Genomic DNA, 13,669 nt, shown 5'->3' with positions numbered 1-13,669 from the left:
GCTGAAGGAGACATGATTGCTGGAGGTGAAGATAGGGTCGAGAGTGTGACCTGCGATGTGGGTGGGGGAAGTGACCAGTTGTTTAAGTCCGAGGTTGGCGAGGTTGTCCAGAAGGGTGGTGGAGTTGCGGTCGTTGTTCTTTTCAAGGTGAAAGTTGAGGTCTCCCAAAAGGATGTAATCCTTGGAGGGGAGTGCGTGTGGAGTACACCCGTATCATACTACTGCAGCGGTTACCTCCAATTACGCAAGCACATTCTTACCGGACCTTGACCGATGCGTTCAGTATCAAACTCCCCGCTATGCTGCTTCTCCAATGCGGGGCTTTTAAAACTCTTTCACCCGGCGAACTCTGACGCCCTTGCAACGTGCACCCTCACATGTCACGTGATGCTTGACTATGGCGGCCATCTTAGAGTGGGTAAAAAGTCCAAACTAACTAATGTACTCCCCCTGTGCTCATGATATAAATACAAATCTACAGTTTCACTTGATGTACTAAACTCCTACTCCTACAGGGATATTTTTAGGGGGCTTAATTGAAACAAATGAATATTTTTTAAAAGTAGGGCATGTCTTATAGAAAAAGCCCCAAACCTTCTCTAGACAAATCACAAACTCGAGAACATGCTGTAAATTGTAGCTAAAAAGGGGGTTCCACCCCACAACTCCTGCTCTTGCATCTAGGCGGGTTGGACACTCGTAGTTAGCTAATGGTGCCTAACCGTGCAGACTGCTATACAGCACAGAGAGAAACAAGTTTTTATCACGCACTCTCTACCTCCCTCCCAAAAAAAAGGGGGGGCCATGGAGGGGCAAGTTGTATGATGATCCCCAAACCAGAGATTGTACATGAGGCATCTGAGGAATTCTAAAGGATTGACACCATCCACTGATAAATGCGGTAGAAATACTGTTCTACATATCAGTTTATGAGGCTATATGCGTGCTATTACTTTATTCCACTCGATCACATCATTCAACCCTGTTTTATCTGACTTCTCCTGGTATATCCAACGGGCTACCTTGGAGATCAATCTGTTTTCGATATACAATGGATCACCCCATACTTTCTCAAGAACAACCCATCTGATGTCCCTCAAGCCATGTTTTTGTCAGTGGTAATGCACTACCAGTCGAGTTGTCAATTTGCTGGCTTTGATAGTGCTGAGATGTTCCTGAATGCGGATTTTAATCTCATGTGTAGTAAGACCAATGTAGTAAAGCCCACATGGACAGGACATTTGATAAATAACATTGGTAGTGTTACAATTCGTGAATTGAAGATCCAGGGTGTTCGACACTTGTCTAGGATGAGTGCCTACCAATTGATACCGTAAATTCTTGGATCTTTCAAAAGCAAATTTGGGGGCTGGCATCTTGAAACAGTTCGTACTCAGCAGGTGCCAATGTCTCTTAAGGATTTGGAGATTTTTTGTAGATAGAGGGTCAAACGTGGTAACCACCGGAAGACAATCTCCTTTCTCTTTCTTATTCCTTTCCACTAACACAGTTCTTGGTGTGTTCAATGTCCTTTTCCGGGCATTTTTCACAATTTTCTTAGGGTATGCACGTTTTTCAAGTTTCTCTGCCAGTTCTGTGGCTTGTTCAACAAATTTTTCTGTGGTGCTACAATTCCTCCAGTACCGGAGAAATTGGCCCACTGGCAGATTGTCCCGGAGGGCACGCGGTTGGAACAACCTATAATGAAGTAGAGAGTTCTTATCTGTCGGTTTTTGGTGAACATTAGTACACAACTGATTCTCCACTGCGTAAATATCCAAATTCAGATATGTTGCTGCGTCCCTACTGGTTTTCCAGGTGAATTTAAGGCATTGATCCAGTCCATTCAACCAAACCAAAAAGTTTTGGAGTTCGACTTCTGTGCCTGACCAGAAGCATAGCACATCATCTATAAACCTCTTCAAGAGGCAGATGTTATTCTGGAAGGGGTTAGATGCATGATGGATGTAGTGTGCCTCAAACTGGTCCACATAGATCCAGGCCACACTGGGGTAAAAGTAGCCACCATTGAAGTCCCAGACACCAGGAGGTACAGCTGTTCCTTGTACTTGAAGAAGTTACGGGTGAGAGTTATCTCCACACACTGGAGTACAAACGATTGGGGCGTGTCGTAGAAACACTCACATACTGACAGGGCTCGGGCTGCTGCCACCAGCGTGGCTTCCTGGGGTATACTCGTGTTTAACGATTCAATGTCAATCGTTATCAAAAATTGATGGCTAGGATCATATTCAAGAGTTTCTAAGATATTTAAAATATCCATAGTGTCCTGTAAGAAGGAAGGTTGATTGATGACACACTCCCTGAGGAAAAAGTCAGAGAACTGCGACAACGGCTCCAACGCGGATTGAATCCCTGAAACAATCGGGCTACCCGGTGGAGGCTGTTAAGCTTTATGAATCTTAGGCAGTATGTAGAATGCCGGAGTTCTCGGTTTGGTGTTAATCAGGATGTCCATTTCCTTAGAAGTACTCAATTTTTTCTCTTTCCCTACTGTCACGAGTCCAGTTATAAGATCCTGTAGTTCCCCAGTAGGATCACGGGCAAAAGGTCTATAGTTCTGTCGAGCCCCCAATAGCCGTAACACTTGGGCCTCATAGTCCATGGTGTTCATCACGACCACTGCCCCGCCTTTATCGGCTGGTTTGATGGTCAGTGAGTTGTTGTTTTGCAAAGATTTAACGGCCACCCAAACGGACTTGCTCATATTACAAAAAACACGTTTGCTCTCTGCTTTCTCCAGCTGATCAATATCCTGGTGAACTTTCTCCTCTAACACCTGTACTTCAGATCCCACTGAACTCATGGGGGGGCAGAAGGACGAAGGGCGATGCAGATTGGTACTGAACACAGAGGGGGATCAGGTTCCTTGCAAGCAAAGAATTTTTTAAGTTTGATTTTTCTCATCTCTTCAAAAAATTCACTCATGCACTTAAAGCTGTCATGTACAAGAGTGGGCACAAAGCTAAGTCCTTTGTTTAAAACCTGGTGTTTGTCATTTGTCAATACATGATTGGATAGATTTACTACTATGTCAATCACTGTAGTAGTCAGAACTGTAGTGGTTTCTTGCCTCTGCTCTGTGTGACCCTGGAGGAGTAGGATTGCCATGTTTGGTTCAAATTCTGGCGAGCCCTGCCTCTCCCTGTTAGGACTGTGGTAGGATGTATCAGTAAAAAGGTAATGAATAAGAAAGTGAGCAGACGTTTAAAAGAATTTGCCAAGTACCCACAATGGAAGCGCCAACATTCTGCAACCCGGAATATTTTATCCTGTCTGTTGTGGAACTTACAAATGGCCAATGAAGTGGATAGTAAACTTAAAAAGGGAGACTCAGGTCAGCACTCTAGTTTCCTGCAGCGCGCGCTAGAATCAGGAGTCTAATGCGCTGTTTCCGTTAGGGAAAAGCGCACTTCAACTGTGATGGAGGCGCGCTGCTTTTTGCCTTCGAGCCTGCGTATTTCTTTGAAGTAAAGTTTTGGTAGCATTTTTTCGACGTCAGCGTTTGCCCGGAATTCTCTGAAAAGAATTGTTTTCACTAATTTCATGCAGTGTACATTGCAAACACATGCACAACTATTTTCCTCAGTGGTAGGTGAGCTACTAGACTAGAGCTCTACCAGCACTCTTCAAGAATAAAGAACCTTTTCTTTTGAAACTACGTACCGGTAAGACTTCTTGTTGAAGCAACGAACCAGTAAGACTTTTGTTCTTTATAAAACTTAACTGACAAGTTTGACTTCTTCAATTTGGCATCGCGAAGCTTAGATACTCATTCGCTTCAGGAAGAAATCACAGGCAGCCATTATTCTTCAGTTTTGCAGCGTTGATATAAGTGTTTGTCATTCAGCTAGTAAATTTAAGGATTACAAGAATTATTCCTGTTGTGAATTTATTGGCAAGTGAATTCAGATTGAAGACAACCGAATTGGAGTTTACCATATATAAGTATATCAATTGTAATACTGAATTCAGGAAGAAACTAAACGACAAACCAAATTACTTAAGAGAGTAGCAAAGGCCTAGGATAATTGGGTATGAACGTGTAAGAGAAATCATACTAAGAAGTACAATTAGGTAAATGTGAATGTTGTTGGAAGTGTTATATGCTCTCTCCCTATGCAGATGCTGAGTATCCAGTCCATGCTGAACATAAGGGCGTAAAGTACCAGTCATCTTTCCCGGGCAGTCTCTCTTCTTTTCCACTTCCCCTTTCCCCCCTGCTGATGCTCTCATCAAGAATCTCATCTGGTGGGCGTACTGGTAGTGGGGCAGTGGGACCATCATCGGCTCCATTGGTTTGGTTTGTACTTCTGACACTCCCTCTCTGAGATTGCCCTCCCCCTCTTCCTCGGTCTGCCTGGTGTTGACCTAAAAAAAGACTGGAACAGTGCACCTAAATCCTCGTCTGATCTGTCCTGAGGATTAAATCTCACTCTGCCCTGATTAGAGACAGAAGGTTGGGCACTAGTGTTTTCTTCACTACTTGTGCTATCAAATGTCCAGTTCTGCGGTGTACTCCTTCCCTGACGTCTCCCACCCCTCTGGCCTGCCGGGTGATACAGCTGCTAGGTGCTAGGCTGATAGTATTTGTCCTCCATATATGGGAATGCCCACTTGTGTGTATATCTCTCTAGATTGCGTTTTAGTCCCTTAATTTTTTGATTGACCATGTAGGTCTCATATTCCCCTAGGTCAACTAGGTCATCCTACAAGACCAGAAAAAAAGCAGGTCTTAAGTCCCTGCTGCTAACGTGGCTTATCGCCTGTTTTTGGCATGCATCAACAATGTGGCAGGTCATTGAGAATATCGCAAAGTGGTTTTATAGTGAGTTTTTGGACGTAAACGCCTACACTGGATATGATTAGAGTTAGTTGTCTCTCTCAGCCTTGGCGATTTTTTTGTGCCAGCTATTGCAGGTAAACTGGTGATGTCGGCTGTTATCGCAGGCTTGTGAATAGGGCAATTAATCTATTGCCACTTTCGTGGCTGAAAATTGCCGCTAAATCAACGATGTTCCCTTGAGAATATGCCCCAATCTGTCTACACCCTCCTACTGCCTGAATACACAAAACTCGAGGCGACACTAACTGTCTACATCTTCCCACTGCCCGAAAACACAAACCCCCAGATGATGCTAACTGTCCATATCATCCCCCTGCCTGACGACACAAACCCCCAGATGACAGTAACTTTTTACAACCTCCCTGTGCCTGAATACACAACCCCCAGACGACAGTAACTGCCTACATCCTCCCAGTGCACAAACAAACAAACGCCCCTGACAACAGTAACTGCTGACATCCTCTCACAACCTAAATGCACAAACCCCCAGTCTACACTAACTGCCTACATCCTCCTAGTGCCCGAATACACAAACTCCCAGACAATACTAACTGCTGACATCTTGCAATGCCTAAACATACAAATCCCCAAAACGGTACTGACTTCCTACTTCCTCCCACTTCCCAAATACAGAAACCGTTAGACATCAATGTTCACATCTTCCCACTGCCTGAATACTCACACCCCCAGACTACACTCACTTCCCACATCCTCCCACTGCTTAAATACAAAAACTTCCAGATGACACTAACTGCCTACATCCACCCACGCTTTGAATACACGTACTCCAGGACTACACTAACTGCCTACATTCTGCCAGAGCCCAATTACAGAAACCCCCAGTTGACAATAACTGTTTGCATCCTCCCACTGCCCAAATACATAAACCACCAGACAACACTAACTGCCGACATCCTGCATCTGCCCAAAGGCACAAACCCCAGATGACACTGACTGCCTACATGCTCCCACTGCCCAAAAACAGAAACCCCCTAAAGACACAACCTGTTTACATCCTCCCACTGCCTGATTACACAAACACCCAGATGACAGAAACTGTCTACACCCTCCAACTGCCTGAATACACAAACCTCCAGGTTACACTAACTTTCTACATCCTCTCCCTGCCCGAATACACAAACCCCCAGGGGCAGTTAAGCCCATATCTGGGTAGCCACAAGCTTTAAGAGAAACCATTTAATAAAAATGATACTGTGCAATGGTGTTGGTAATAGGAGTGTAACAAATTAGCAAAGCGAAGAACTATAAATCCAGTTTTTGACAGAAAGATTAGAGGTAATACACATAATACGAGATGTTACAATGTTCAATAATGGTTCATGCACTGAATTTTTGTGTACCTAGAAAATTCTTTATTTCTCAAATTTCATTGGAACATGGACACAGCCAATGCGGTTTCTTCAGGGCAATCTGTTATTTAAGCACTTAACAAGCAATCCTGGAGAAAAAATCCACAAGCATCCAACTGTACTTGCACTGTTCCTTGCCCATTGTAGCATCCCAGTAGCTCAGCATCTGTTTTACTTTCTTGACTTAAAAGTAGGTCATCATTGAATTTAAAGTGTATTACTTTATTGTTTCTGGCAAGTTTGAGTCCTTTGGCTTGAACGAATAAGCATCAGGATAGTCCATGTCCGGAGAGTCATCGATCCGGTTTCCTTGTGCCTTGCTACCACTTTCTGTTTTTGAAAAACTATAAATACAGCACTAAACCTACACCAGAAATAAAAAGATACAAAACCTCAGGCCTCAATCAATCAATCAATCAAGAATTTGTAGAGCGCACTACTTAACCGTGAGGGTCTCACAGCGCTGGGGGAAAAAAGGGGGGGAGGGGCTACTGGTCGAACAGCCAGGTCTTGAGTAGCCTCCTGAAGATCAGCAGGTCTTGGGTCTGTCGTAGGCTCAGTGGGAGGGTGTTCCAGGTCTTGGTGGCGAGGTGGGATGAGGATCTGCCGCCGGTGGTTGAGCTTCGGATGCGAGGGACGGTGGCGAGGGCGAGGTCGGTGAAAAGGAGCTGGCGGTTGGGGATGTAGAAGAAGAGTTGTCTGTTGAGGTAGGCTGGGCCGGTCTTGTGGAGTGCCTTGTGTGCGTGGATGAGGAGCTTGAAGGAAATCCTTTTGTTGAAGGGGAGCCAGTGCAGGTTTTACAGGTGGGGGGTGATGTGGCTGTGGCATGGTACATCTAGGATCAGGCGTGCAGAGGCGTTTTTAATGCGTTGCAGTCGTTTGATGAGCTTGGCCGGGGCTCCCACGTAGGGGGCGTTTCCATAGTCGATTCTGCTACTGAAGAGGCCTCTATTATGTATTCAGCAAAACAAAATATGCGTCAATCACTGTGGAGTGTGGTCAGTGTCACAAACGGCCAAGAAGGAGAGCGGTGTGGTCAGGGCGCTATCTTTTACTTACCCCATCCTACAGCGAAGAAGAGGGTGACACAGAGCAGCAGAACCCTGGACCTGGCACCGCCCATCGTCCCGGACTCTTCTATCCTCTGGGCCTGTAAGAATGCATGGAGGGCACACTTTATCAATAGTTGTGTTAGAGGGGCACACTCTGCAAATCAATATCACGTGTCACCCAATATACGCCTTTTATAAATCATTCTGACATGTTCTTCAAAACACACATCCTGCCAAGTCCAAATCTTTAAAAAATATAAATAAATGTGTGAACAGAAAATTGAGGAAACCCGAAGGAATCTACACACACAACAGTAAATTCATGCATTCATCTTTCTAAAAAAGTAAATAAAAATAAACTGCATTTACTCTGCTGTTTACTTTTAGTGTTCCTGATCGATTACAAAAAAAGTTCATTCAAACTTATAAAATGTCTGTTCTCCTCTCATATCTCACTTCAGACCCCTGTGAGTGTCCTTATGTTAATGTCTGTTCTCCTCTCATTTCAGGCCCCTGTGTGTATCCTTATGTTAATGTCTATTCACATCTCTCTTTGTTTTGCTGCATGTGTTTTTAGATCAGTGATGGCTGTTTAATTTTAAAAGTGTTGGGGTGCAAATATACACAAGCATAATGTGTCAGTGAGCGCGGCAAGCAAGCCTGAAGTAAAAAAGCCAAGTGCAAGTTTTCTCCCTCAAGAAATTTTTAGAAAGTATGGGATTCAAATTATAGGTTTTTATAACAAACATTTAGAACTACTTTTTGAAAAACTGGAATTCAAATGGGGCATTTTACAGCACAAGTTTCACGACAATTATCGAAGCATACCAGAAATTTGTGATGTACATACCTAATTTGTATGTTTGGGATATGCCCTCCAGCCCATAAACCAAACACATACCCACTCACAAAAAAGGCGCCATAAGTGTTTCCCACCTGGATGCATATTTCCACCTGTTTACCGTATTTTGTCAGGTATGGGCCTCTCAAAACAGATGGGTTGGAAAATTACTCTTACATAACATGGATAGGAAAGACTCAAACATATGTGTGCAAATGCTATGAACAACTCAAGAACAACCGTGCCTAGTATTCGGATGTGGTGAGTACACCTCTAAATGAATATTGAATGACTATAACTTGGTCTTATTATCAATTGTTTGCATTCTAGTGCTCTCTTTTATTTGCAAATTACTGTGAATTTTTCGCTTTCTGCCCTACTTCATTCTCTGTCTATGGGGAAACAACGACAGTTTAAACTCTCCGCTTCTACTAAATCTGTTGTAGGTTCTGACTCTGATTCTAATATGCAAGACATGGAGGATTCACAATTGCAGAGCTCTTCTGGTGCTACGGCCAAAACACAAACTACGAGTAAATTACCAAAAAACCTCCACTAAAAGGCCGAAAAAAGATCCTCCTTATCCAGGCTCCTCCTCTTCCTCGACAGCCTCCATGGACTTAATTCTTGCAGAAATACGTTCTCCTAAACCTTTCATGGAGGAAACAAATAAAACATTACAATTTTTACATGACAAATGGTCCTCTTTGGGCTCTCGAGTTCTCCTTGTAGAACAGGCGACGGAATCTCATCAAGCTTCATGTTCTCGGATTACTGCTCTGGAGTCGGATGTTTCCCATCTTAAACGACAAGCAGAGGATTTGGAAAATCGTAATTGCAGGAACAACCTTCGTCTTTATGGTCTTCCGGAGCACACAGAAGGTTCCAATCCAACAACTTTTTTCCAGTCCTATCTTCTGAAAATTTTGGATTTACCAACAACCTCCTCATTTAACATTCAGAGGGTGCATAGTAAGCATGGGCGAATTTTGCGGATCTCGCGTTCGCGAATTTTGCGGATTTGCGGATTCGCAATCCGCAAAATCCGCGAATTCCCGCATTTTTTGTGTTCGCCCGTGTTTCTGCCAGTTCGCGAGGGTTTTTACAATTTCGCAATTTGCGAACTTACCTGTCGGGTCGCAAGTTTTGCGAACTTGTTGTTTCTACATGTCCAGCCTGTTTGGGACACTCTTCTTCATCACTGCCACTCTCTGTCACCACTGCCACTCTCTGACTACTCATGCCACCCTCTGGCCCACCCATGCCACCCTCTGTTTCATCACCACACCCTCTGGTTGTCCAGTGTACATTATTTTCGGCAAAGCAAAGCACACCTTCCCTGCCTCAAGTGACCTGAATTAATTTGGGGCTGATTAATGTGTCACAGAATATTTTTTTAGCTGGCACCTGCTTTCTTAGTGCGCCCTGATTAGTGATCTTTTGCACTTGCTAAGTGCTTTCATTGTTGCAAAATTAGTTACAACACCTGCCCTGCCCCAACTGACAATAATGAATTAGGGGCTAATTAATGTGTCACTGAAAGAATTTAAAGTTCCAGCCTGGCACCTGCTTGTCTGCTCCTTTAGCTGTAAATCAGGACCTTTGTGGCATACAGTTAAGGTCAGAGCAGGGTCACACAAAATAGTTGCAAGCAGGCAACCGAATTCTGGAGGGCCCCCTCAGGAAGCACTACAAAGAATCGTTACAAATCATGAGGTTGACCTTTTGCACCTGCTCATTGCTTTTGCTTTTGCTGAAATCGCTTTTCGGTTTTTTTCGCGCTATTCGCGGGGCGCGGCGTCGTGCGAAACCGACCGCGGAAGCCGCCAATTCGTGCGAATGAGCATTTTATTTTTTTGCGGCTTGTTGTTTCGCGAGTTTTTTTGCAGTATTCGCGAGCCGCTTGCAGCGCAACACGCGAATTTACCCCAAGGTCAAGTACGGGCGCGGCCATTTTGTTTGCGTGACGTATTTCCGTTTCCGCCCGCTATGTATAATCTCGCGCAGTAAGCGCATTGCGAGTAGAGGTTCGCACGAGATCGCGCGGGAAATCTAGAGGTTCGCACGAGATCGCGAGGAAAATCTCGCGCGAACTTACTTTCGCGCTCGTGAACGGGCGCCGGCCATCTTGTTTTTCATTCATTTCCTGTGTCTGGGCATGGTGTTTAATCCTCTTGGTATCTTTGCCATCCTTTGCTTGTTTTCAGTTTTTTTTTTACGATTTTGCTTCTTATCTATCCCTCTCTTTTCCTAGCTGTATATTTTTGTCTTTTCTGCTATTTTTCTTTACTTTTAAACTACTTTTTTAAACTCTTTTCTTTTCTTCTTCCCTATCCTATTCTTTCTTAATTTTCTACTTCTTCCTACCTTACCTGCCCAGACCATGGTCAAGCCAGGCCCCGTGAAGCTGCCCAGGCACTTGAGGGCCGCAGCGGCGGCGGGGAGTAGTGCTGGACCCAGTGCCAGGACAGCATGCGGGAGATTGAGGGAGGAGCTGGTGACGCGACGGGAGATATTCAGCCCGGAGGAAGTGGGCGCGCTGGTCTACTTCGTCCAGCGCCGCCTGCCCAGGACCATCGCGGGAGGCGGCAGGATCGCGGCCGGCGGCTACAACATGCGGGAGCGCCGGAAGCGGTGGGAGAAGGTGTGCTGGGCCATATCCCACCTCTACGGGGTCCAGCGCACCTACAGCCAGGTCACCCATCGCTGGACGGACCTCCTGGACCGCGAGCGCGACCTGCTGGACCAGCTCGGCTTGGAGATCCCCGGGCTTGGTGAGTAGTAGTAGCCATTTAATCACTCACTACTATGATGTTTTCTCCTGCTCTGTGTTGTTGTATTGCAAATATTTGTTTTTTACATGGAGCAAGCCAATAATGCCGCTGATGACGATTACATTGTAGTTAAATTATATTTCAAAATCTTCTGTGCATTTCAGGTGCACTGCTCTCCTTCTCAGTGGCGTTGCTACTATGCTTATTTGTTTTCTATTTCGTGGTCTCATTGGCCTGAGTAACTATTATGTATGAGTGTACTTTACAGAACTGCGTAATGCTAGACACTAGGGGGCAGATTACATTTACAAGCCCCTTGCGCCACGTTTACGTTGCCTTGCGTGACGCAACAGCGGCGTAAACGTGCCGCATCCCTGCGAGTCATTTACAGCATGACGCATCTAGGGAGATGCGTCACGTTATAAAGCCATGGGCCTGCACCACAATGGGTGCGTTCCTAGTACGCAGGGTGGGCGGTCCAGCGGCTGTGCGCCTCGCAAAATTGCCTGCGTGAAATGTACAAGATTTAACGCAGGCACTTCTGCGACGCTGCTACGTCAATTCAATTCCTTATGTCTGCTCGAAGCAGGCAAAAGGACTGACACAGCATGTTAAGTATTGGGTGGCCCTGAGCATTACTGGAGTTGCATTGCGTTGGCGACGTGACTCCAGCGATGCGCCGCTCTTACGTGACGAGATGCGTCACGCAAGTGCCTACCCTTGCGCCAGGGCGCGCCGCATTGTAAATGAGGCACATCTGCCGTGTCGCAAGGGTAGTTTTGCGTGACGCATTTGATCTGGCGCATCTCTGGAGATGCGCCAGAACGCGTAAGTAAGTATGCCCCTAAGGGGCAGAATTGCAATTACCGTCGCATCCCTGCAAAGTAGCAGGGATGCGCCATTAATTGTGCGGCCCGCTACCACCACCAAACATGGTGCGCCGTATTTGCAATGCGGCGCACCATGGGCCCAAAACGTCACCGAAGCTTTACTGCTGGAGTTGCGTCGCAACGATGGCGCAGCTCCATCAATGCTCTGGGGTACCCTATCTCCCCAATGCTGGGTCAAGCCGTACGTCTGCTTCAAGCAGGTGCAGGGTTTGTGTGACGCATCATTGTCCTAAAGGTGACTGATTGATATTTTGTAGATTTCCCTCAGCCACTATTAGGATGTGTTCCAGCGCAGGAATGCCCTCCCTTGCGCCGGAACGCCCCCTGATGGCGCAGGGCTTTATAACGGGATGCATCTCCCAAATGCGTCACGTTGTTATAATATTATACGCCGCACCATGGCGCCCTTTTTTGTTTAGCTGCTGCGTCACAAAAGTCACGCAAGAACGGCGCAAAAGAGCCGCAAGGGCTTAAATCTGCCCCTTCCTTTGTAACCCTGACAATAAGAAAAATAGTGGCGGTGGATTGATAGTTTGACTATTTAAATGACTGGTAATGTAGCAGGCAACTGTTAGTGTTGTCACTGATCTGACTGAAATCACAATGGAGTTTGTCTGTCACTTTGCGTCTTGCCTGCGGACTGCGGACTGCCAGTCCTAGGTGAACGTTTCAGTACTTTGTTTAGTGAGTTACGTGACTTTCGAAGTCACAGGTCCGCAAATAAATGAAAAGTAACCATAATCAATATAATTTCGCGGAAATATTTTGTTATTGTTCTTTTGAAATGTTTGATTTGGTTGACATTGACAAGCAACAATCATCCATGTTTTCTGTTCTTTCTTTCATGTTGTACGTCAGCTCCCCCCAGGGGCGAGAGGAGGACACAGGAGCAGCAGGCGGCGGATGCTGTTCAACAGGGCCAGTATCGGGCAGGCGAGGGCTCCTCTGCTGGCCCCAGTAAGTTTTCATTTTAGACTAGTACCTATTTTTCCTAGCGTTCCTCATTTGACTTTTTTCAAAATTGTCTTTGCTCTTCTTGTAGACTGTATCTAAATTCTTATCCTGCCTCTACTATGACTCCCTGTGGTATTACTAGATTATTCTTATTAGTCTGTCTGTGTAGCTAACTAAGATTGCACGGTTGGCGAAACTCCCATGATTCTAGTCAGCAATAGCTCTATCAACTTAGTGCAGTCCTCTGGGATTGTCCATAATGTCTTTTGAAGTGTTCTATCTGGACTCATGCTTGCAAAAATTGCAAAACCTTTCGCTCAGTCACTCTAGTCTGGACCAAAAAACACAGATTGTATTTAAGTTTAAAAGCTTTATTAAAAGTAAACACATTTATTAAAATGAAGTCATAATAAAACTAAACGTTTAACTGATAATGGAAAAGTGGTTAGTGCTGACGATTAATTGAAGACATTTCTTGTGGTCGAGCCAAGCTCTCACCTGGTTTCAACTTGATCTTGTTGTTAGAAGTCCATCTTCTGTCTGTGTGGAGAAAAATGGTGCGTGTTAAAAAAACAGCCTTCATCAGTTGTGCCAAAAAGTGCAGCAAGACAACCTTCCCTGGAAAAAGGGACATTTTTTTTAACTTTAACGTAGACAGTCACAAATTACATTGTTTTCACATGTCTTCATTCCTAGACCAAATACTAGTGACTAGTGAGTGCTTTATTCTAACATTGTTAAATGTACTTTGTAGGTGGAACATCTGGTGGCGGGGCCAGTGTGGAGGTGGTGGTGCTCGACGCGGAGGCGGAGGCCGATTCTTCAGGGGAGGAGGCGGCGGCGGCGGCGGCTGTGAGAGTTGAGACGGTGGTGGTGGCGGCCAGAGGTAAGCTCTCCTTACTTATTGAGATTGAAGACTAG

General features: G+C 45.3%; 1 protein-coding gene across 1 annotated transcript in view; it reads right to left on the bottom strand.

Moving 5' to 3' along the window:
* Positions 1 to 7,384, bottom strand: part of LOC147736699 (lectin-like) — a 121,507-nt gene extending 114,123 nt beyond the window's left edge. Inside the window, exon 1 of the mRNA XM_086953813.1 lies at positions 7,297 to 7,384. Coding sequence (XP_086809939.1) covers positions 7,297 to 7,360 — 64 coding nt within the window. The 5' untranslated portion in view covers positions 7,361 to 7,384. The remainder of the gene's footprint in view (positions 1 to 7,296) is intronic.
* Between the last annotated feature and the right edge of the window lie 6,285 nt (positions 7,385 to 13,669).

The sequence above is a fragment of the Lissotriton vulgaris genome, chromosome 1_2 (genome assembly GCF_964263255.1).
Source record: "Lissotriton vulgaris chromosome 1_2, aLisVul1.2, whole genome shotgun sequence".
NCBI classification, from domain to species: domain Eukaryota; kingdom Metazoa; phylum Chordata; class Amphibia; order Caudata; family Salamandridae; genus Lissotriton; species Lissotriton vulgaris.
This window is presented reverse-complemented; position numbering and strand designations above follow the sequence as displayed.